The sequence below is a fragment of the Salvelinus sp. IW2-2015 genome, linkage group LG8 (genome assembly GCF_002910315.2).
Source record: "Salvelinus sp. IW2-2015 linkage group LG8, ASM291031v2, whole genome shotgun sequence".
Taxonomy (NCBI): domain Eukaryota; kingdom Metazoa; phylum Chordata; class Actinopteri; order Salmoniformes; family Salmonidae; genus Salvelinus; species Salvelinus sp. IW2-2015.
This window is the reverse complement of record NC_036848.1, coordinates 14882880-14904324: the sequence shown is the minus strand read 5'-3', so window position 1 is coordinate 14904324 and position 21445 is coordinate 14882880. Positions and strand designations below refer to the sequence as shown.

At 43.7% G+C, this 21445-nt stretch overlaps 1 protein-coding gene across 1 annotated transcript in view; it reads right to left on the bottom strand.

Annotated features, from left to right (window-relative positions):
* Nucleotides 1-9861, bottom strand: part of LOC111967504 (large neutral amino acids transporter small subunit 3-like) — a 33901-nt gene extending 24040 nt beyond the window's left edge. Inside the window, exons 1-3 of the mRNA XM_070444760.1 lie at nt 9282-9861; nt 3515-3670; nt 3171-3369 (exon numbers count right to left, since the gene is read on the bottom strand). Of these exons, the coding sequence (XP_070300861.1) occupies nt 3171-3369; nt 3515-3668 (353 nt within the window). The 5' untranslated portion in view covers nt 3669-3670; nt 9282-9861. The remainder of the gene's footprint in view (nt 1-3170; nt 3370-3514; nt 3671-9281) is intronic.
* Nucleotides 9862-21445: the final 11584 nt, after the last annotated feature.

The following is a 21445-nucleotide window of genomic DNA, read 5'->3' as shown; positions in this document are numbered from 1 at the left end:
CTCAACGTCACTACAAACAATCTCAAAAATTACCTCTAAACTTTGCCAAAACATTTCAAACTACTTTTGTAATACAACTTTAGGTATTTTTAAACGTTAATAATCGATCAAATTGAAGACGGGTCTATCTGTTTTCAATACAGGAGGACAACAAACTAACGCTACTTTTCTAGTCTTGCGCAACTCTCAAACAGTACACATAACGTTACACTGATTCCAGATGGCCGTACTTCTTCATTGCACAAAGGAATAACCTCAACCAATTTCCAAAGACTGGTGACATCCAGTGGAAGCGGTAGGAACTGCAAACAGGTTGATTAGAAATCTAGTATCCCAATGAAAAATCATTGAACAGACAGTGACCTAAAAAATTGGTCCGACCAATCAGAATTCACGCTCCAAGACTGTTTTGATCACGCGGACTAGCGGACTGGAATATGTTCAGAGTTGCCTCTGGAGATAATGTCACTGAATACGCAGACTCAGTCACAGGATTAATTTAAAAAATGCAGAGATGACATGATACCGATAGTATCTTTCAAAATGAACCAGAATCAAAAACCGTGGATTGATAGCAGCCTTGTAGGAAAACTGAAAGAGAGATGCCGCTTATAAACAGGGCAAGGTGACCGGGGTCAATAGTTTGGTTAAACAGTACAAATATGACTTACGCAGATCAATCAAGATGGCAAAACACGAGTATAGAGACAAAGTGCAGGAGCAATTCAGCGGGTCAGACACAAAGCGTATGTGGCAGGGGCTCCTAACGATCACGGATTACAAAAAGAAAGAAAGCCACATCACGGTCACCCTACCACACGATCTAAACACCTTTTCCTCAAGATTTGAGCACAATGACCCCCGAGCTGCCGAGGAGAGCCCCCGATGACAATGTGGGCTACACACTCAGTCTCCAATGAGGATGTTTGTAAGTCATTCAAACGTGTTAACCCTCAAGGCTGCCGGCCCAGATGGCATCTCTAGCCGTGCACTCAAAGCATGTGCAGACCAGCTGGCTGTTGTGTTCTCTGACATTTTCAATGTCTCCCTAGCCCAGGCCTCTATACCCACCTGCTTCAAGATGTCCACTATCCTCCCTGTGACCAAGAAAGGGAAAGTAACTGAACGACTACGGACCAGTAGCACTCTTCAGTCATCATGAAGTGCTTCAAGAGGCTAGTTAAAGACTATGTCACCGCCTCCCTCCCCGACACACTCGATCCTCTCCAATTCGCCTACCGMCCTGACAGATCCACAGACGACGCAACTGCATTGCAGACCGCCCTTACCCACCTGAACAAAAGGAACGCATATGTGAGGATGCAGTTTATTGACTACAGCCCGGCCTTCAATACCATAGTGCCCTAAAAGCTCACAGCCCTGTGTCTGAACTCATCCCTATACAACTGGGTCCTGGACTTCCTGACGGGCCACCCCCGGGTGGTGAAGGTAAGCAACATTTACATTTACATTTAAGTCATTTAGCAGACGCTCTTATCTTCAATAGTACATTACCTCCTCGACACTGATCGTCAACACGGGGGCCCCACAAGGSTGCATCCTCAGTACCCTCCTGTATTCTCTGGAACCAGGCTAAACAAWCACCTATCCTCATCAACGGCGCCACTATGGAGACGGTCCATAACTTACAATTCCTCTGCATACACATCTCAGAGAATGTGAAATGGTCTAACCACACAGACACCATAGTGAAGAAGGCAGCGGCTCTTCATGTTCCAGAGGGATCTCACAGTGTTCTACAAGAGCCCCATCGAGAGCATACTGTCGGACTGCATCACAGCCTGGTACAGCAACTCTAACGCCACGGACCGCAAGGCTCTTCAGAGGGTGATATGTGCATTGGGTGCACACTGCCTGACCTACAAGACACCTACAACACCAGGTGTCGCAGGAAGGCCAATAAGATCATATAGCCTCAGACCATCAGGCTGCTGGATAGCCACCACTAGTCAGCTACCTACTCCCCCTATGGCCATTCCCCCCGCTACTCCCATCCATACGCTCAACTCTGACTTACCTTACTTGCTACTCCCCCATGGACATTCCTTCTCCTGCTGCCCCACCCCCCAGCGGACTTTAATCTGGCCCCACCACAACAACATTCATCACTGTTGCAATTGTTTGATTGTATATTTTAACTTTTTKGTTTTTATTTCACTCAATGGTCATGCTGCTGCTCCCCCATGGTCATTCCACCGCATCCCCTCAACAGTCTTTACTCTGCCTCCACCCCAATGGACATCCTCCACCCCACCCCCTCAACAGTCTTTACTCTGCCTCCACCCCAATGGACATCCTACACCCCACCCCCTCAACAGTCTTTACTCTGCCTCCACCCCAATGGACATGATTTATTCATCACTGCCACAGTTGTTATTATATAGTGCTATTTCTATTGTTTTTATTACCACTGTCATTATTTTATTTCACTTAGTCCTGCATGTTGGAGCTCCAAGCCTAAAATGTTCACTGTACCCTGCAATCACACCTGCAACCCTGTACATGTGMCAATTAAACACTCCGAATCATTGGGCCAGGGGTGAATGTACTGGGGGAGCTTAACATACCCAATCAGTTTGAATACAATGGGAAGCCCGATGATGGCAGTTAAAGGAAAGTTCCAACCAAAAACTCTATTGGCATTTGTTTCATTAGTCCATTGTTGATATAGTCCCAAAATGTTTTGCATGTCAGCAATCAAGTGTAAGATATTTAACTTTAAAAATGCTTGAAAACTTGATTTTGGGACTATATCAACAATGGACTAATGAAACAAATACCCCATAAACTTTGGGGTGGAATTTTCCTTTAAGTATGCTAAGTTCAGAACTCGTGAGAGGGTCTTGTGCCAGAAGGGACAATACCATTCAATAAAATATTTGCTTTATTGCCTAGCGCACTTAGTGGTAAAGTGCCTTGCTCAAGGGCACAACGGCAGTTGATGGTACAAAGTATATTGAAGCCGATAACTCTCCAGCTAACTCTCAAGGCTACCACCGCCCCCAACAGTAACGTATGCTCTTCTACATAATAGTGTAGATTAACGGCAAGGATAAACCATATCAAGATATACCTTGCTCATATCCATATCAAAATCATACCGAATTATCGCTATTGGTGCCCACCACTAGTTAATGTTCTATTATTACCTGCCGAGGAGGCGTAGCGGACGCGGGCCGTACTTGTCCATGAGGATGCCCAGGGGCAGAGTGGCAGCACTGAGGAGGAAGGAGCCAATGGTGAAGCCCAGGTTGAGCATCTCCTCCTGGTCCACACAGCTCACCCAGATACCACTCTCCCAGGAGGACTTGTTGCCCAGCAACAGCACGTGGGCATTCGTGTCGTTCTCTATGGGAAAGGGGGGAGTGGGAGAGGTTACCCCTCATCCTTGATAACATATAATGTATGCTGATAATGTATGCTGAGGAATAGTGTGTGGATGAGAGACAGCGTGAAACTGTCTTCCTCCTCTGTGTTTGTGTGTGTGTTCTACCTGAGCAGAGGTGTGAGTAGAAGCCCTCGCCCTTCAGCATGAGGAGGAGTGAGCCCCATCCCAGCAGCACGGCAGAACACAGAAGGTTCTCCAACACCGCCGTCATAGCCATCCACCAGCGCCTCCTATAGGCCTGGAGAAGAGAGGGCGCCATTGCTGCTCAGAGAGAGAGAGAGAGAGAGAGAGAGTAATTAATGTAGATGTTACAGCCAACAGTACAATATTAGACTACACATTTCCAGCTATAGGCCAGTATGTCACTTTGACAAGTGGACACTGGCTAGGATCCAGTCAGTGTGAGGGGGGCGTCTGTGTCAGTGGTCTTTGAGTTTGCCTAAGTGGGGGTTGGACAGATGTGAACAGGAAACCCATTCAACATACTTTATGAGGGAGTCCAGTGTGTGTGCGTGTGTTTTTGTTTAACTATCCTTGTGGGTACCAGAAGTCCTCACAAGGACAGCAAAACAAGGAAAATTTGGCAAGTAGGGCCATTTTGCCGGTCCCCACAAGGCAAAATGCTATTTTAGGCTTAGTGGTTTGGTTTACAATTAGGGTTACAATTAAGTTTAGGGATAGGTATAGTTTTAGGGTTATGGTTAAGGGTTAGATTTAGGGTTAGGAAAATAGTATTTTGGATGGGAATCAATGATTTGGTCCCCACAAGGATAGCAATACAAAACTGTGCATGTGTGTCTTAAGGACAGACCGAGAGCATGTGTTTTATTGAGAGATGGCTGTGAGAAGTTAAAAAAAAAAAAAAAAAATGGGTGGTGTGTGTCGAGGGGAGATAGAGACTGTGTGTAATGTGATTAAGCAAAGTACAGCTCAATCCTTTGTCCCAAGAAAGTATCTGAAGAGGGTGATTTCTCTTGTAACTGACACTCCATGCTGGGACACACAATCACACACGACTCTCTTTACCCTCTCAACAATGAGTAACATCTTCACAGGCACTTAGCAACGTACACTACCGTTCAAAAGTTCAGCGTCACTTAGAAATGTCCTTGTTTTTAAAAGAAAAGCAATTTCTTTTGTCCATTAAAATATCAAATTGATAAGAAATAGTGTAGACATTGTTAATGTTGTAATTGACTATTGTAGCTGGAAAATGCAAATATTCCATTTATCTACATAGGCGTATAGAGGTCCATTATCAGCAACCATCACTCCTGTGTTCCAATGGCACGTTGTGTTAGCTAATCCAAGTTTATAATTTTAAAAGGCTAATTGATCATGAGAAAAACATTTTGCAATTATGTTAGCACAGCTGAAAACTGTTGTGCTGATTAAAGAAGCAATAAAACTGGCCTTCTTTTAGACTAGTTGAGTATCTGGAGCGTCAGCATTTGTGGGTTCTCTCACTATTCCTCTCTCACTTCACAAGATTTCCTGCCTCTTTTTCCACCTACTTGTGATGTTATCACTCCTTCCTTCCCCTTGGCCTTGAGTGGGTAATTAGTTGTTTGTAATAAAGAGGGGAGAGTAGAAAGGTGACTGTACAGGTGTAGGAAATGTGGACATGTTCTTTTTGGTGCACTACTCAAAAATATAACATCTAAATTCCATCCCCTTGTATTTGTTTTTCAATGATTCAACATTCACCATTCAACAAATCTCTGACAGAGCGAGAGACTGAAACCCAACACTAGACGGAAAGACAGGTTTACGTCCAACTGAACGACACGTCCATTAGCACAGTCCTGGGAGCTGAGGTGAATACACACCACAGAGGCTTGCAAACAAGTAGAAGCACAAAGAAACAAGGTCATTTACAGTTAACAAACACCTGTCAAATCACAGCGAAGTGTGTAATGTTTGTGTCTGTTGGAGAAAGAGCAGACCACAAACCCACATTATTTCCTGCAGTGCCTGTATCGCAGACTACTGTACACCTCTAGCATAGCTAGGATACAGCTGAATGATGCAACATGCTGTAACAAACTTATACTTGATATTTACCCAGCTATGGATAAGGCTGTGTGTAGGAGGTTTGAAAATGTGTAGAAGCCTATTAGAAATACTTATGACATGGTTATTATTACACTGTTTTTAAAACTAATTCTCTCCACTCTCTCTCTCCCCAAGGGATCATTCTGAATCTGTCCTTGACCAGTGGGGTTTACCAACCTCATGGGCTGAACAGGACAAGACGTCAGGGAAAACAATTTACTTTCAAGTTCTAATTCAATAAATGACACACAGCACGGGACTTCTCTTCCCAATGGTGTCTAAAAAACACAAACCCGCCAATAGTGCGTGGTCAGTGACTCGCTCACAGCTGTCTCTCTACGGGCCTAACCTCAAACTTGTCTCTGGTTACCGACTCTGTGGGGTGGTAGTGGGTCTTCGCCATGTTAGGAAGGAAGTCAAGTACATTCTTGCTGACCTCATGTCCTCAAATTTAGGACACAACACACATACATATATATACACACATATACACATACACACATATATATATATATATACATACATCACCAGTCAAAAGTTTGGACATACCTGCTCATTCAATGGTTTTTATTTGTACTATTTTCTACATTGTAGAATAATAGTAAAGACATCAAAACTATGAAATAACACATTTCCTCCTGTACTCCCTGTTCACCCACGACTGCATGGCCAGGCACGACTCCAACGCCATCATTAAGTTTGCAGACAACACAACAGTGGTAGGCCTGATCACCGACAACGACGAGGCAGCCTATAGGGAGGTCAGAGACCTGGCCGGGTGGAGCCAGAATAACAACCTATCCCTCAACATAGCCAAGACTAAGGAGATTATTGTGGACTACAGGAAAAGGAGGACCAAGCACGTCCCCATTCTCATCGACGGGGCTGTAGTGGAGCAGGTTGAGAGCTTCAAGTTCCTTGGTGTCCACATCACCAACAAACTAGAACGGTCCAAACACACCAAGACAGTCGTGAAGAGGGCACGACAAAGCCTATTCCCCCTCAGGAAACTAAAAAGATTTGGCATGGGTCCTGAGATCCTCAAAAGGTTCTACAGCTGCAACATCGAGAGCATCCTGACTGGTTGCATCACTGCCTGGTACGGCAATTGCTCGGCCTCCGACCGCAAGGCACTACAGAGGGTAGTGCGTACGGCCCAGTACATCTCTGGGGCTAAGCTGCCTGCCATCCAGGACCTCTACACCAGGCGGTGTCAGAAGAAGGCCCTAAAAATTGTCAAAGACCCCAGCCACCCCAGTCATAGACTTTTCTCTCTACTACCGCATGGCAAGCGGTGCCGGAATGCCAAGTCTAGGACAAAAAGGCTTCAACAGTTTTTACCCCCAAGCCATAAGACTCCCGAACAGGTAATTAAATGGCTACYCTGACTATTTGTGTGACCYCYCCAACCCCTCTTTTACACTGCTGCTACTCTCTGTTTATCATATGTGCACAGTYACTTTAACTATACATTCATATACATACTACCTCAATTGGCCCGACCAACCAGTGCACCCGCACATTGGCTAACCGGGCAATCTGCATTGTGTCCCGCCACCCAACAACCCCTCTTTTACGCTATTGCTACTCTCTGTTCATCATATACACATAGTCACTTTAACCATATCTACATGTACATACTACCTCCTTTAGCCCGACTAACCGGTGCCTGTATGTAGCCTCGCTACTGTTATAGCCTCGCTGTGTTATTTTTCACTGTCTTTTTATTTCTTTACTTACCTATTGTTCACCTAATACCTTTTTTGCACTGTTGGTTAGGGTGGCATTTAAGTAAGCATTTYACTGTAAGGTCTACTACACCTGTTGTATTCGGCACACATGACAAATAAACTTTGATTTGTTTACCCACAAGAAGGTGTTAAACAAATCAAAATATATTTTATATTTGAGATTCTTCAAAGTAGCCACCCTTTGCCTTGACAGCTTTGCACACTCTGGCATTCTCTCAACCAGCTTCATGAGGTAGTCACCTGGAATGTATTTCAATTAACAGGTGTGCCTTGGTAAAAGTTAATTTGTAGTATTTCTTTCCTTCTTAATGCGTTTGAGCCAATCGGTTGTKTTGTGATAAGGTTGGGGTGGTATACAGAAGATTGCACTATTTGGTAAAAGACCAAGTCCATATTATGGCTTGAACAGCTCAAATAAGCAAAGAGAAATGACTGTCCACATTACTTTAAGACAATGCGGAAAATGTTAAGAACTTTTAAAGTTTCTTCAAGTGCAGTCGCAAAAACCATCAAGCGCTATGATGAAGCTGGCTCTCATGAGGACCGCTACAGGAAAGGAAGACCCAGAGTTACCTCTGCTGCAGAASGTAAGTTCATTAGAGTTTACTGCACCTCAGATTACAGCCCAAATAAATGCTTCACGGAGTTCAAGTAACAGACACGTCAACAACTGTTYAGAGGAGACTGTGTGAATCAGACCTTCATGGTCGAATTGCTACAAAGAAATCACTACTAAAGGACACCAATAAGAAGAGACTTGCTTGGGCCAAAAAACACACACAATGTACATTAGACCAGTGAAAATCTGTCMAAATTTGAGATTTTTGGTTCCAACTGCTATGTCTTTATGAGACGCAGAGTAGGTGAACAATTTTGGCATGTGTGGTTCCCACCGTGAAGCATAGAGGTGGTGTGATGGTGCTTTGGCTGGTGACACCATCAGTGATTTATTTAGAATTCAAGGCAGACTTTACCAGCATGGCTACCACATTCTGCAGAGATACGCCATCCCATCTGGTTTGCGCTTAGTGGGACTATCATTTGTTTTTCAACAGGACAATGACCCAAAACACACCTCCAGGCTGTATAAGGGCTATTTGACCAAGAAGGAGAGTGATAGAGCTGCATCAGATGACCTGGCCTCCACAATCACCAGACCTCAACCCAATTGAGATAGTTTGGGACGAGTTGGACCGCAGAGTGAAGGAAAAGCAGCCAACAATTGCTCAGCATATGTGGGAACTCTTTCAAGGCTGTTGGAAAAGCATTCTTCATGAAGCTGGTTGAGAGAATGCCAAGAGTGTGCAAAGCTGTCATCAAGGAAAAGGGTGGCTACTATGATGGATCTAAAATATTATTAAAAATATTACWTTTTTTTGGTTACTACATGATTCCATGTGTTATTTCATAGTTTTGATGTCTTCACTACTATTCTACAATGCATAAAATAGTACAAAATAAAGAAAAAAACATTGAATGAGTAGGTGTGTCCAAACTTTTGACTGGTACTATATATATTTCGTTCAAATGTGTGGCTCAATAACCAAGTTTGTTTTTTACACATCTCCATCACATTAGCTAGCTGTAGTTAGCCAGCTAGTTCCAATGCCAAATATTGACATTGACCGGTTTGCCAAATGTGGACTAACGTATCTAGGTTGGTCACAGTCATTTACAAAATAGTAACGTTAGCTAACCTGGTTAATCTCAGCTCAGCTAACAAGCTAGCTAGCTAAGTAGGCCTAATTAATAGGCATTATTGTCATCCAAAGATAACAAGCAAATAACATAACATAACAAATCGACTTTTGTCATTTTAATAACTAATTAACAAGCACATATAGCTATCTACGTCTGGAAGTAATTGCTAAAACGCTATTTAGACGCTTCAGCTAAACCAAAATGTAAAGTAATGAAATAGCTAAAGTTAGAAATCTCGTGCCACGTGTGTGAGAAGTGAGGCCGGTGCTTGTGGCATTTCGGCACATTTGCTAGATTTTATTGTCCCGTTTACATATAAAGTCAACTAAAATATGTTTAAGTTTCCAATTTAAAAAAATACTTACTTCAGTTGTCTTTCTTTCTCAAAGAAGAAACCAGTCTGTAGTACAGAACGTTGAGAGAAAGTTTCTAGCTGTAGAAAACTATTTTTCAAATGTCACGTTCTTCTATTTCTTCTCTTCCCCTCCTAAAACAAAACACTGGTCTCTTATATTAAAACTACACCGTCTTCTTACGAGTCTTTACTGACACGGCATAATGTAAACGTTTTTTTCCCCTGTACTCTTTCTCTCCCTCTCTTTGGTTGACTCTCCTTTCTCCGAATTTGACTTCACTCATTGTAATTTGACTTCCTAGCAATCCGCCCACTCCCCACTATGGGTAGCCTATTTGCGCTCCTTTGTCTTTGTCGTGGCTTTCTCTGCCAGTGCGGACGACTGGGTGTAGGCTACCTGTAGCCTCCTGGAAAGTGAAAACGTGAGCGTGAGGAAGAAGATTTTCACCTTTTCACATAAAAACATGAAAAGAAGATAAACTCCATTTTCCTCCATTATACCTATTAGAATTGGTGACATTAAGTTTCATATATACAGGACAGAAACCCTATAAATGCACCTTCTCTATCTGTTCCCTCTGCCAGTGCCAACATTTTCTTTGGGTACCCTCTCAATTAAATGGGCCCCCTATCCTATAGAGCACACAGGACATGGTATGGGGCCCCAGTCCCTGAGGCATGGGTGACACCTGTAGGCCAGAAATGGTATTGCAACAACTATGTCTGAAACTTTTARTCCATGCGCMGAATACAACAGGTGGAGGGAGACCTTACCGTGAAATGCTAACTTACGAGCCCTTAACCAAAAATGTAGAGTGTTCAAAATGTTATAAAAAATGTGCTCAATAAACTATAGGAAAAATAGTAACACAATAAAATGACAATAACCAGGCTATATACAAGGGGTACCCGCACCGAGTCAATCTGCAGAGGTACGGGTTGTCAAAGTAATTGAGGTAATTTGTACATGYAGGTAGGGGTAAAATGACTTTGCATAGATAATAAACAGAGAGTAGTAGCAGGGTATGTAAAGGGTGTGAAGGAATGTGAATGTATGTGTGTGTGTGTGTGGCGTCAATATGCATGCGTGTGTGTGTTTTGTGTGCGTGTGTGTGTGTGAGTGTGTGGTCAGTGTCTATTCAGTTTACATTGAGCCTGTGCAAGAGAGTCTGTGATAAAAAAAGAAGAAAAAAAGTAATCAAGGGGTACAATGAGGGGCTCAATGCAAATAGTCTGGGTAGTCTTTTGATTAACTGTTGAGCAGTCTTATGGCTTAGGGGTAGAAGCTGTTAAGGAGCCTTTTGGTCCCAGACTTGGCGCTCTGGTATCGCTTGTCATGTGGTAGCAGAGAGAATAGTCTATGACTTGGGTGGCTGGAGTCTTTGACAATTTTTAGGGCCTTCCTCTGACACCGCCTGGTATAGAGGTCCTGGGTGGCAGAAAGCTCGGCCCCAGTGATATACTGGGCCGTACGCACTACCCTCTGTAGCGCCTTGCAGTCGGAGGCCGAACAGTTGCCATACCAAGCGGTGATGCAACCAGTCAGGATGCTCTCGATGGTGCAGCTGTATAACKTTTTGAAGATCTGAGGTCCCATGCCAAATCTTTTCAGCCTCCTGAAGGGGAATAGTTGTTGTCATGCCCTCTTCATGACTGWGTTTTTGTGATTTGGACACCAAGAAGTGATTTGGACACCAAGAAACTTGAAGCTCTCGACCCGCTCTACTACAGCCCTGTCGATGTGTAAACCAGCATCAGGAAATTGAGTTTATCATAGTTCATGTGGGATTCAATGACATTTTGAAAGGCAGCTCAAAACAGCTGAAGATGGATTTTAAAGAACTGATTTGGTCACTACTTGACACTAACAAACGCCCCATAATATCTGTCCCTCTGCCCTTCCTAAATCTTGGCATTGAACAGTTCAGCAGATTTCCATAACTGGCTACGAGACTATTGCAGCTCTGTGGGTGTAACATTATTGAACATTTTCATATCTTCTGGAAACAAAGCTCGTTTTATAAGGAGGATGGGATCCACCCAAATCATTTGGGTTCCTGCATCCTTTCACAGCATTAGAAGGCTGCATTGAGACAATGACTTATCAATGACCCAAGCCTAGATCATTTAATTAATGCTGTGCTTAAAGGTAAGTCTCAATGAAAGGCTGTACCATTTGAGTATCCATGAATATCTGTCCTGTGATGCCATAAGATTTAGGAAATAGCCTCAACAGGAGTCTATTTAGATACATCTAAGTGACCATTTTCGTTTTGTCTTTCAGATTCTTTATTCAATGGAGTGAAAATGTAAGTTGTGTGCTGCCTCCTTTGATACCAGAGCTAAATTACTTAAACACTACTGTTTGAAGCACAGATTTGACTAAATAAGAAGCCCACTGCCATGTCTTTATCATGATTGCCTGTGCACATTTCAATCCAACAATGCACTCAATATGAATTTATCTTGATTCCATCGCTTGACACCGAGAGATGTAAGGTCAGGGAAAATGTGTGTATTTCATCTGTCCTATGTGTGGATTCAAACAACCATTCTCAGAGCTAACACTCTTACGTCATTTAAGGGGAGAGTGGACTGTTCTCCTGGTTGGGTGGCTGGTTCGGTAAGTACACTGCATTGATGGTTACTGGGTTTCTGACCCTCGTTGTTGTATTCCTTATGCTGATGTGCTGTGCTGCTTGCATCATACCCTGTTTGAAGAAATCTATTACAGATGTGGCACGGGCTTCAGGTATGATGCCATTGCTTGAGGCTCCGGAAGGAGATGCTGACACTGAGTCTAACTTCCGGAGAAAAATGGGGCTGACTGAGGATGACCCCTGGTTTGCTGTGGGTGAGGTTGTGGAATGACAGAAGTTAACAAACAGCAGCGTGATGAAACTAACATACATGTTGTCCTCCCTTATATGAAGGTTTAAAGTTCCTGGGTGGCAAGGAGCCCACCTGGTACAGGATAGGTGTAGCAGGGAGAACCAGATGGTTTATAATGTTTTACTCTGTGTTTTCTAATATCAATAATGTGTTTTCTAATATCAATAATGTTTTATGTGTTTTCTAATATCAATAATGTTTTATAAAATTAATAATGTTGTTTTTGGTGAGTGACACCCTAGCGGGTGTCAAAAGGGGGAATCATAAAAACACCAATAAACTAGAGCTGTGTTCTGAATGGTCTTTAAGGGTTTAAAGTTCCCGGGTTTAACTACAACCTGGTATGTGTGTCTCGATCATTGAACGTGATGGTATCTTTTTCTTAGTATTTACACCCACAAGGGGTGTAAAAAGGGGGATTGTGAAGGATGGTTTTGTTCTCTTTTTAACAAAAATATATGCCTTATAGAAATAGGACATGTTAATCACAAAACATAGCGTGACGGCAGAAAAGCTGTTGTTAATCTAGGGTGTCGACTGTGCTAACCAGAAGGTTGAGACATGATGGAAAAATGCTGAATAACAAGAAAACAGGAACTGAGCWGTGTAGCCACCGACAACTTAGCTCAAACTTCACAACAAACACTTCCGGATAWMTGGATCCTGTGTGCTGTGAGGCTGGGACCAGCCTGGGCACCACCGATAGGCTAGCAAGTTTAAACCACGCTAAGCCTCTACTGTGACAGGCCAACTCTAAAGTTGGAACTACATCTGTCACAGTATAAAAGAAGATGTCTGTACTATTTCAGTCAGTTCTCTGCTTTACCCTGCGTGGTGATACAGTGAACCAGTATATACGAAAATTGCATTTACCATTTATCGCTTGTGTTAAATAAAAATAATTAAAGTATGTTTGGTGACTCTGAATCACATTTTATCCTGATACTAGATTCGATTGAYGCAACCTTTTACAGAACTTAAATTGTCATAGCTTTTGTGTATTGATGACAAAAAACGAGCAAATCCCCTGGGCACTTCCAGGAAAATACATAAAACTCTGTGCAGTATAGTGGGTGCTTACCAATCTGACAAGTAAATACAGATCAGCTTTGCAAATGATTCAGCTGGCAGTACTATGTAAGGTGCCTGATCTCCACAGGTGCGGTTCTGAAAGTGTGTTAGGCCCTTTGTTCCAAGACATTCACACTCTAGAACAGGATGGGGTTTTCATTGAGTCCATCGGTCAGTGTGTCCAGGGCACTGTCCTGTGTGTTGCAGCTGACAATCTTGCAGCCCGTGGGTTAGCAGGCTTTTTACAGTCCTTTAGTGCTGACTGTGTGTATATTCTGGACAGCCACTCGAGACCAATGTAAGAAAGATGTAAGAAAATAACTAAATGAGTTCAAGAAGGGCATTAACCAGAAACTTGAAGAAAACAAATTAGAACTTCACAGCATATCTACAAGAATGGGGGACGCAGAACAGCGCATTGGGGAAACGGACACATGGAACTTCGCAGTCAAGGAAATACTTGAACAGTCACTGAAAAGCCAACGCGCACTACAGGCAAAGTGACAGAACTCGAAGGTTTCTCACGTCAAAACAACATTAGACTTTATAACGTAGTAGAGGGCGCAGAAAAATACTCTATGCCCAAATTCGTGGAGGGTCTATTCAAGGACATACCTGGCCTCAAAACCCCCCAGCGGCGCCCCACCAAGATCCATAGTAGTACGGTTCCTAAAATTCTCAGTCAAAGAGAAAGTCTTACATGCAACCTGGAAAAAGCCTGTTAAGACTGTCAAGGCAAGAGTGTTCTTTGATCATGACTGCGGGGGAGAGATACTGAAAAGAAGGAAAGAATACACCCTGTCACAGCCGTTTAAAGGAGTGGACCAGGTGCAGCGCGATTGGAATACATATTTTAATACAATGAAGAACACTTAACAAACTAACAAAATAACAAACTAACAAACAAAACGTGAAGCAACGTAGTGCTCACAGGCAACTAAACATGGAACATTACCACGCTGCATTTTGGTCCGATCCTTCATATTCCTCATCTGAAGAAGAAGAAAATCGTTACAGAACTACCACAACAAACGGACCAAGCAGGTGGTAAGGGGAGCAGCCGCATCTGGAGAAATGGACATGGGAGGAGATATTGGACGGCAAGGACCTGGGCACAGGCTGGGGAATATCGCTCCCAAAGAAGAACTGGGGCAGTTAAAGCTGAGCGGCGGCGATATGAGGTAAGCAGCGCAACAGGCATGAGAGGCAGCCCCCCAAAAACTTTTGGGTGGGGCACACGGGGAGATTGGCGGAGTCAGGCGATAGACCTGAGCCAACTCCCCGTGCTTACGGAAGAAGCGCAGTACTGGTCAGCACCATGTTATGGGTCAAGCGGCACGGTGTCGCCAGTACGCGCTCATAGCCGGAGCGCTATAGGCCAGCCCCCGCAAGTGCCATGCGAGAGTGGGATCCAGCCAGGGTATTGTGCGGCTCAGCGTGTTTGGTCTCCGGTACGCCGTTTCGGCCCAGGGTATCCTGCGCCGGTCTGCGTGCTGTGTTCGGGGGGGCGCTGGGAGGTGCAGTGCGCCCTATAGCTGCGCTCCGCCCGTGCGGGTGAATGTGGGCATTGAGCCTAAGGGAGAAGTGGCGAGTGGTATGCACAGATCTCCAGTGCTCCCCCACAGCCCGGTTAACCTGTGCTGCACTCTGGAGGGTCGGGCTAAAGTGGTCATCCAGCCTGGAGGATGGTGCAAGGTGCACAAGCTCCAGTGTCCCCACAGCGGTCCATCTGGTGCTCCTACGCACCGAGAACACCTGTAGGCGCCCCAGCCTGGTGGGTCCTGTGCAGCCCAGCACCCGGGCTGTCTCTCGTCTCCTCCCTCCAGGTTCTCTCTCCAGTCCGGAGCTGCCAGAGCGGCCGTCAAGTCGGAGCTGCCAGAGCGCCCGTAGTCGAGCTGCAGAGCCCTTCCGGAGTCCGGAAGGCTGCAGAGCCGCCCTCTGTCCGGCGCTGCAGAGTCCCGCCTGTCCGCGTGCCAGGTCTCGCTGCGCCTGCAGCGTCTCCCGCGCGCCGGCCAGAGTTCCCGCCTGTCCGGCGCTGCAGAGTTCCCTCCTATTCGAGGCCGCGCTGTAGAGGGTTCCGTCCGGGGTGTGCGTGGGGCCACTCCAAGAGGCGCCACATAAGTGGGCCAGGATAAGGTGGAGTGGGGTTACGTCGCGACCAGAGCCGCCACCCGGTGAAATGTCCCAAGACCTCCCCTGTAGTGTTCAGGTTTTGCGCCGAAGTCGCATTTGGGGGGGGGGGGTACTGTCACGTTCTGACCTTAGTTCTTTTTATGTCTTTATTTTGGTTTGGTCAGGGTGAGTTGGGGTGGGCATTCTATGTTCTATATTCTGTTTTGTTCTATGTGTTGTATTTCTGTGTTTGGCCTAGTAGGTTCCCAATCAGAGGCAGCTGTCAATGGTTGTCTCTGATTGAGAATGATATTAGGTCGTGTTCCACTTGTGTTTGTGGTTAGTTGTTTCCTGTTTTGTGTTTGTTTTCACCATTCAGGACTGTTTTGGTTTTCTTTGTCATTCATTTGTTATTTTTAATTTTTTGTGTTCTGTTATATTAAAGTAACATGGACATTACCACGCTGCATTTTGGTCGGATCCTTATATTCTCATCTGAAGAAGAAGAAAATCGTTACACCCCCATTAAGAAAGCACTTAAAGRGAAGGGTATTCGCTTCCAAACACCATTCCCGGAAAAAATGCGGGTATTTCTGGAAAATGGCCCGGTTACATACAAGCATGCAGACAAGGGGGCTGAGGACCTGAAGTCAAGGGGCTTCCCAGTGGAGTATACCGCCAGGAGAAAGGCAACATCACCAGCGGAAAGACTCGAGCAGGCTCTCCTATGGATCGTTGTCGACAAGCAGGGTCATGGAGAAAGAGGGAAASCATCTCGGCGAGAGGACGTTCACATCCGAGAGAGACTCAGGCATTTCCAACGGGAAGATGGAAGACACTGAATCGGACTTAACAGAATTAATAGTTACCGCGAGCTGTTAAGACTTTGGGTTGTTACGGTTGACATTGCAATAGGTAAAATATCTCCCCTATTTACCCCCAATGCTGAACAAGGTTGAGTAGCCTTAGCTAATATAAATGTTATTAACGTGACACTAAGTAGCGTCACGTTAATAACATATATATTAGCTAAGGATTAATGACACATTTACAACGGGGCGACAGACGGGCATATCAAGGGGAGGATTCATGATATGCACGCATGACCAATATAGTTTTCACTTGTAATTAACCGATGTGTATAAGCTACGAAATAGGCGCGCCCTTATTATTTTCGGTTCCACCAGGTCTTGTTTGTGACTACGTCACGCATTTTCATATCTGAGCGAGGGGCCCRTCCTGCGGACAGGCTCATCCCCTCAAACCCCAGAGGCAAGAGACAGTCCTCTGACATGGGAGTCCAAATACCAAAGTATTTTCCCACTTTGGTTTACTTTATTATCGTTCTTGATTTTTCATTTTTCGTCATTTTTAGGTTCATGATAAGCAGGCAGATATGGTGCACCGTTTTTTTTATTTATATCGATGCATCATCGGGAATTTAAGGTCATAAGTCTCAATGTAAATGGACTGGGGAGTGCCATCAAGAGAAGTAAGGTAATAGCAAAGATGAAACGGGAGAGAGTTGACATACTATTCTGGCAGGAAACTCACTTATCCACACCTGAACACGAGAAACTCAAGAAAATGGGATATAGGAACACTTTTTTTTCTTCTTACAAAATGGGTAGAAGGGGAGTTGCAATCTTGATCCCAAATTCAGTTAATTTTGATTCTATGTCAGAAATAAAAGACAAGGAGGGTAGATTTATACTTGTTAAATGTAAACTGGATAACAAGGAAGTTACATTATTTAATGTACACGCCACCCCCAGGGAGTTCTTTTACGGGAAGGTGTTTGATTTATTTGCCACAGAAACAACTGGCACTCTTATCTGTGGAGGGGATTTTAACACAATTCGGTGCCTTCTAGCACAACAACAAGCCCGTGTCTCACAGCCCTTTGTCTTCTGTTCCCAGGCCCACCCCTCCACCCTGAGACGCCTCCTGAGTGTTYGACCATGTGGCAGGGGTTTCCAGTACCTGGTTGACTGGGAGGGTTATGGCCTGGAGGAGAGGTGCTGGGTCCTCGCTAGAGACATCCTGGACCCAGCCCTCWTCACCGACTTCCACCGCCGGCACCCTGGTCAACCAGGTATGCACCCAGGTAGGACGCCAGGCGGTGCCCCTAGAGGGGGGGTACTGTCACAGTCTGATCTGTTTCACCTGTCTTTGTGCTTGTCTCCACCCCCCTCCAGGTGTTGCCCATCTTCCCCATTATCCCCTGGGTATTTATACCTGTGTTTTCTGTCTGTCTGTGCCAGTTCGTCTTGTTTGCCAAGTCAACCAGCGTTTTTCTCTCAGCTCCTGTTTTCCCCAGTCTCTCTTTTTCTCGTCCTCCTGGTTTTGACCCTTGCCTGTCCTGATTCTGAGCCCGTCTGCCTGACCACTCTGCCTGCCCCTGACCTCAAGCCTGCTTGCCGCTCTGTACCGTTTTGGACTCTGCCCTGGCTATGAACACTTGCCTGGCCCCAAACTGCCTTTTGTCTATCCCTTGGACTATAATAAATATCAGAGCTCAAACCATCTGCCTCCTTTGTCTGCACCTGGGTCTCACCTTGTGTCGTTATTCATAAAAGCGTTTCCACTGACATTACTCAAATAATTAATTTTACAGAGACAAAAATATACCACCTTGTCTTTACTCACATAAAAAGGTCAGATGGAAACCTGGTTAGTGTCACAGTTGGTTATTGTGTTGGGGGAAGGCATGTTGTAGTGTTGAATACACAGGCATAGGAATATTAAAGTCTGGTTTGAGTTGTCAAGAACATTGTAAATTGTTTACTTTATTGGATTCCAAATTGTATTTTGTACAGTATGTTTATAGTAATCTATGTTATTGTTTTTATATTATTCAAGCCTTAGAATAATGATGACTTGAATGACTGGAAATTGACTGACTTTGAGTTGTGTGTACTAAGAATATAGCATGGTTTGGTAAGTTTTGAGTTAATAGTACCTAACTAAATCGAGGTAATCTGTTTCCAAAAATGGTTTGAGTAACGTCATAAGAATTTGAGTTTAATTGAAGTTAATATTTTGAGTTGGTACGACTATTGCACTACTCAATGAAGTTGAGTACAGATAAAGCATAGCAATTAAATATGCAGCAATTAAATGTATTAAATTATTTAAACAATATTTTTAAGTGAAGTACAGTTAAAAAAAATATGTTTGCATAAAACCATTAGGTTAAGTACAAGTAATTCAAAATAATTAGGTGTGATTTTTTTTTTTTTTAGGTAATCGATTTCCCCCCCCAAAAATGTGAGTTCACTGAACTTATCGGGTGTTACAGTGTGCACTATAGTAACTGATTGTTCTACAGCTGTAACGGCGTTCCTCTTCATCCGAAGAGGAGGAGCAGGGATTGAACCAAAATGCAGCGTCTTGATATGACATTATTTATTAAAGAAAACACGAAAACACGAACTTCACTTGAAACTAACAAAACAACAAACGGAGTAGACAGACCTGGAYGACGAACTTACATGAAAGACGACGAACTCACGAACAGGAAAATGACWACACAAAATGACGAACGAACGAAACAGTCCYGTATGGTGCAACATAGACACAGACACAGGAGACAACCACCCACGACCAACAAAGTGAAAACACCTACCTTAATATGATTCTCAATCAGAGGAGATGAAAACCACCTGCCTCTAATTGAGAACCATATTAGGTACCCATTAACCAACATAGAAACAGAAAACATAGACTGCCCACCCAAACTCACGTCCTGACCAGCTAACACATAAAAACKAACAGAAAACAGGTCAGGAACGTGACAACAGCTGTGTTCTACAGCTGACAAATAGCCTATCTATTTGTGAGGAACACGGTGGTGCTTTTAATAATAAACCCAGTAGTGTGAGTAAGAGGATATGATGTGTTGGTATAATAATGATTTCATTAACATTTGTCAATGTTGTCCATTCCATGGAAAACCATTATAATAGTAATGGTTGTCCCAGTCTTAACAAGCGACGGATGACCACACTAATTAAAACCTTCCCTCTGAAAGATTAGTCAGTGTCATACGACAGGTAAGGGCTTGATGGATGACGGCAAAAACACGAACAACTGGGATGTTCCTTCATTTAACTTCCAGGCAGATGTTAGGAAAACMCCATCTCATTTCCGACACAGAGGCATGGATGTCTTTCACAACATCATTCTAAGGAACTCTGACTCTGTTCACCATCCAGCCCCTCTCCTTCTGTACATTACTCACACCCCATTTCTATGTTTCAACCCCTCATATAAATAAGGATCCCCCTGGCCTTAAATGAAGACCATTGATTGCAAGCACCCCTTAGCTATCTGAGCGCCACCGCCTTGCGACACAAAGAAAGACTCTTCTCTTATTACATAGAGACAATCAGGTGGCTACTTCTACCTACAGAGTAGCCTGAAGGCTAACAACTTCACAGAGCAAAGTAAGTATATAATTGCCTTGGTTGGGGAGGTTAAAAGGTTTCTGCTTGGCTGAAAGTCTTTTATCATCTGTTTAGAGTAACATACCACCATATAGATAGCATCACGTACATAATGATGGGGAAAACATTTATTGAACCAACTAATTTTCCTTCTTTCTCATTGTCTCCTTCCTTCCTTTGCTCTCTCTCTCTCTCTCTCTCTCTCTCTCTCTCTCTCTCTCTCTCTCTCTCTCTATTTATCTATCTATCTATCTATCTCTCTCAGTGGCGGGTTTGGAGCTGGTGGTGTGTGTGTGTGTGTTGGTGTATGTGCGAGGGATCTGTGCAGCCCCAGTTCTTTGCAGCCTCCAATCGGCAGAACATGCTCAGAATGAAAAGGAATTGCTGGTGGAACGGCTGAGTGATGAGGTCAACCTCATGCAGAAGGAGAACTCTGACCTCTCACCCTTGGAGGTAAGACAGCTTGAGTTATGGTTGCCTTTAACCGCAGATCCAGGAGCTATTCAAATAGCCTGCATGTTTTGTTAATGTTAGGCCTTTATTTAGCTAATTGGATGAATAGAAACATTGGAGAACAGCGAGAAAAGGGTAGCCTGTGGTTACAGTGACTAATCGGCTACAATTATTTCAGGAAACTGTGTTTAGTGGACTTATTAATTGAAATATAACATTTATATTTCCTGAAGAAAAAAATGGTGAAGAATGAATAAAAATCTTATGGGGAATAGCACGGTCTGGCCTGGACTCTCCTCCGGAATGGACTTTTTGGTGCCTGTTTGAAGCACTGTCAACACGATTGAAAAAGTAGTAAACTTGTCTCAGCAGCCTTCATATTAGCATGTTGGCATATTGGATCGAAAGAGGGTAGAGATGTCTTTACCCGTTATCGCGTAGCCCTTTTCTGCAGTCAATGACCAAAAGTGCCTTCTTTGGCCTTGTATGGAATATTCGTACTATTTTTCATAATTTCATAATTAATGGAGAGAAAAAAAAATGTAAACAACGAAAATCCGGTGTTTCTATGTCAAAAATGTTGTTATATTTCAGTCATCTGTGATGTATATAAAGTGTAATATTGGGATGCAAACTCAAAACGGAATACATTGAAACGTTGTATCTGACATGGTAGTAACTAGGTAAATGAAAACATTTTATCGTCATTTAACAGATTGATGTTGGCAAAAGAAATGGCAGAAATTCACACGGATGTTTAATGGCTGTACATTTGACACTGTTCTATTCTGTTTGTATCTGTGAAGGTGTGTACGAGTGTGACATAAATGTTAAAGTTGATCATTTCATGTATTATGTCCAACAGATGAACTTGATATTGCCCCAGGAACAATCTGGAATAATAAGAGAGGTGGGTGACATATAAATCTATAGAACTCAACACATTACAACACAGCCTATAGCCAGCCAAACATGGATATTAATACTGTCATTTGATTCTATTTTTGCCTACAGACATGGTGCCTACTACACCAAATAGATTGTAATTACCACAACATGCCTGAAGTTATCCGCAAGCATGCCCAATCATTGAGACAGTCTTTGAAAATAGCGGTGAGTGTGTGTGTGTGTGTGTGTGTGTGTGTGTGTGTGTGTGTGTGTGTGTGTGTGTGTGTGTGTGTGTGTGTGTGTGTGTGTG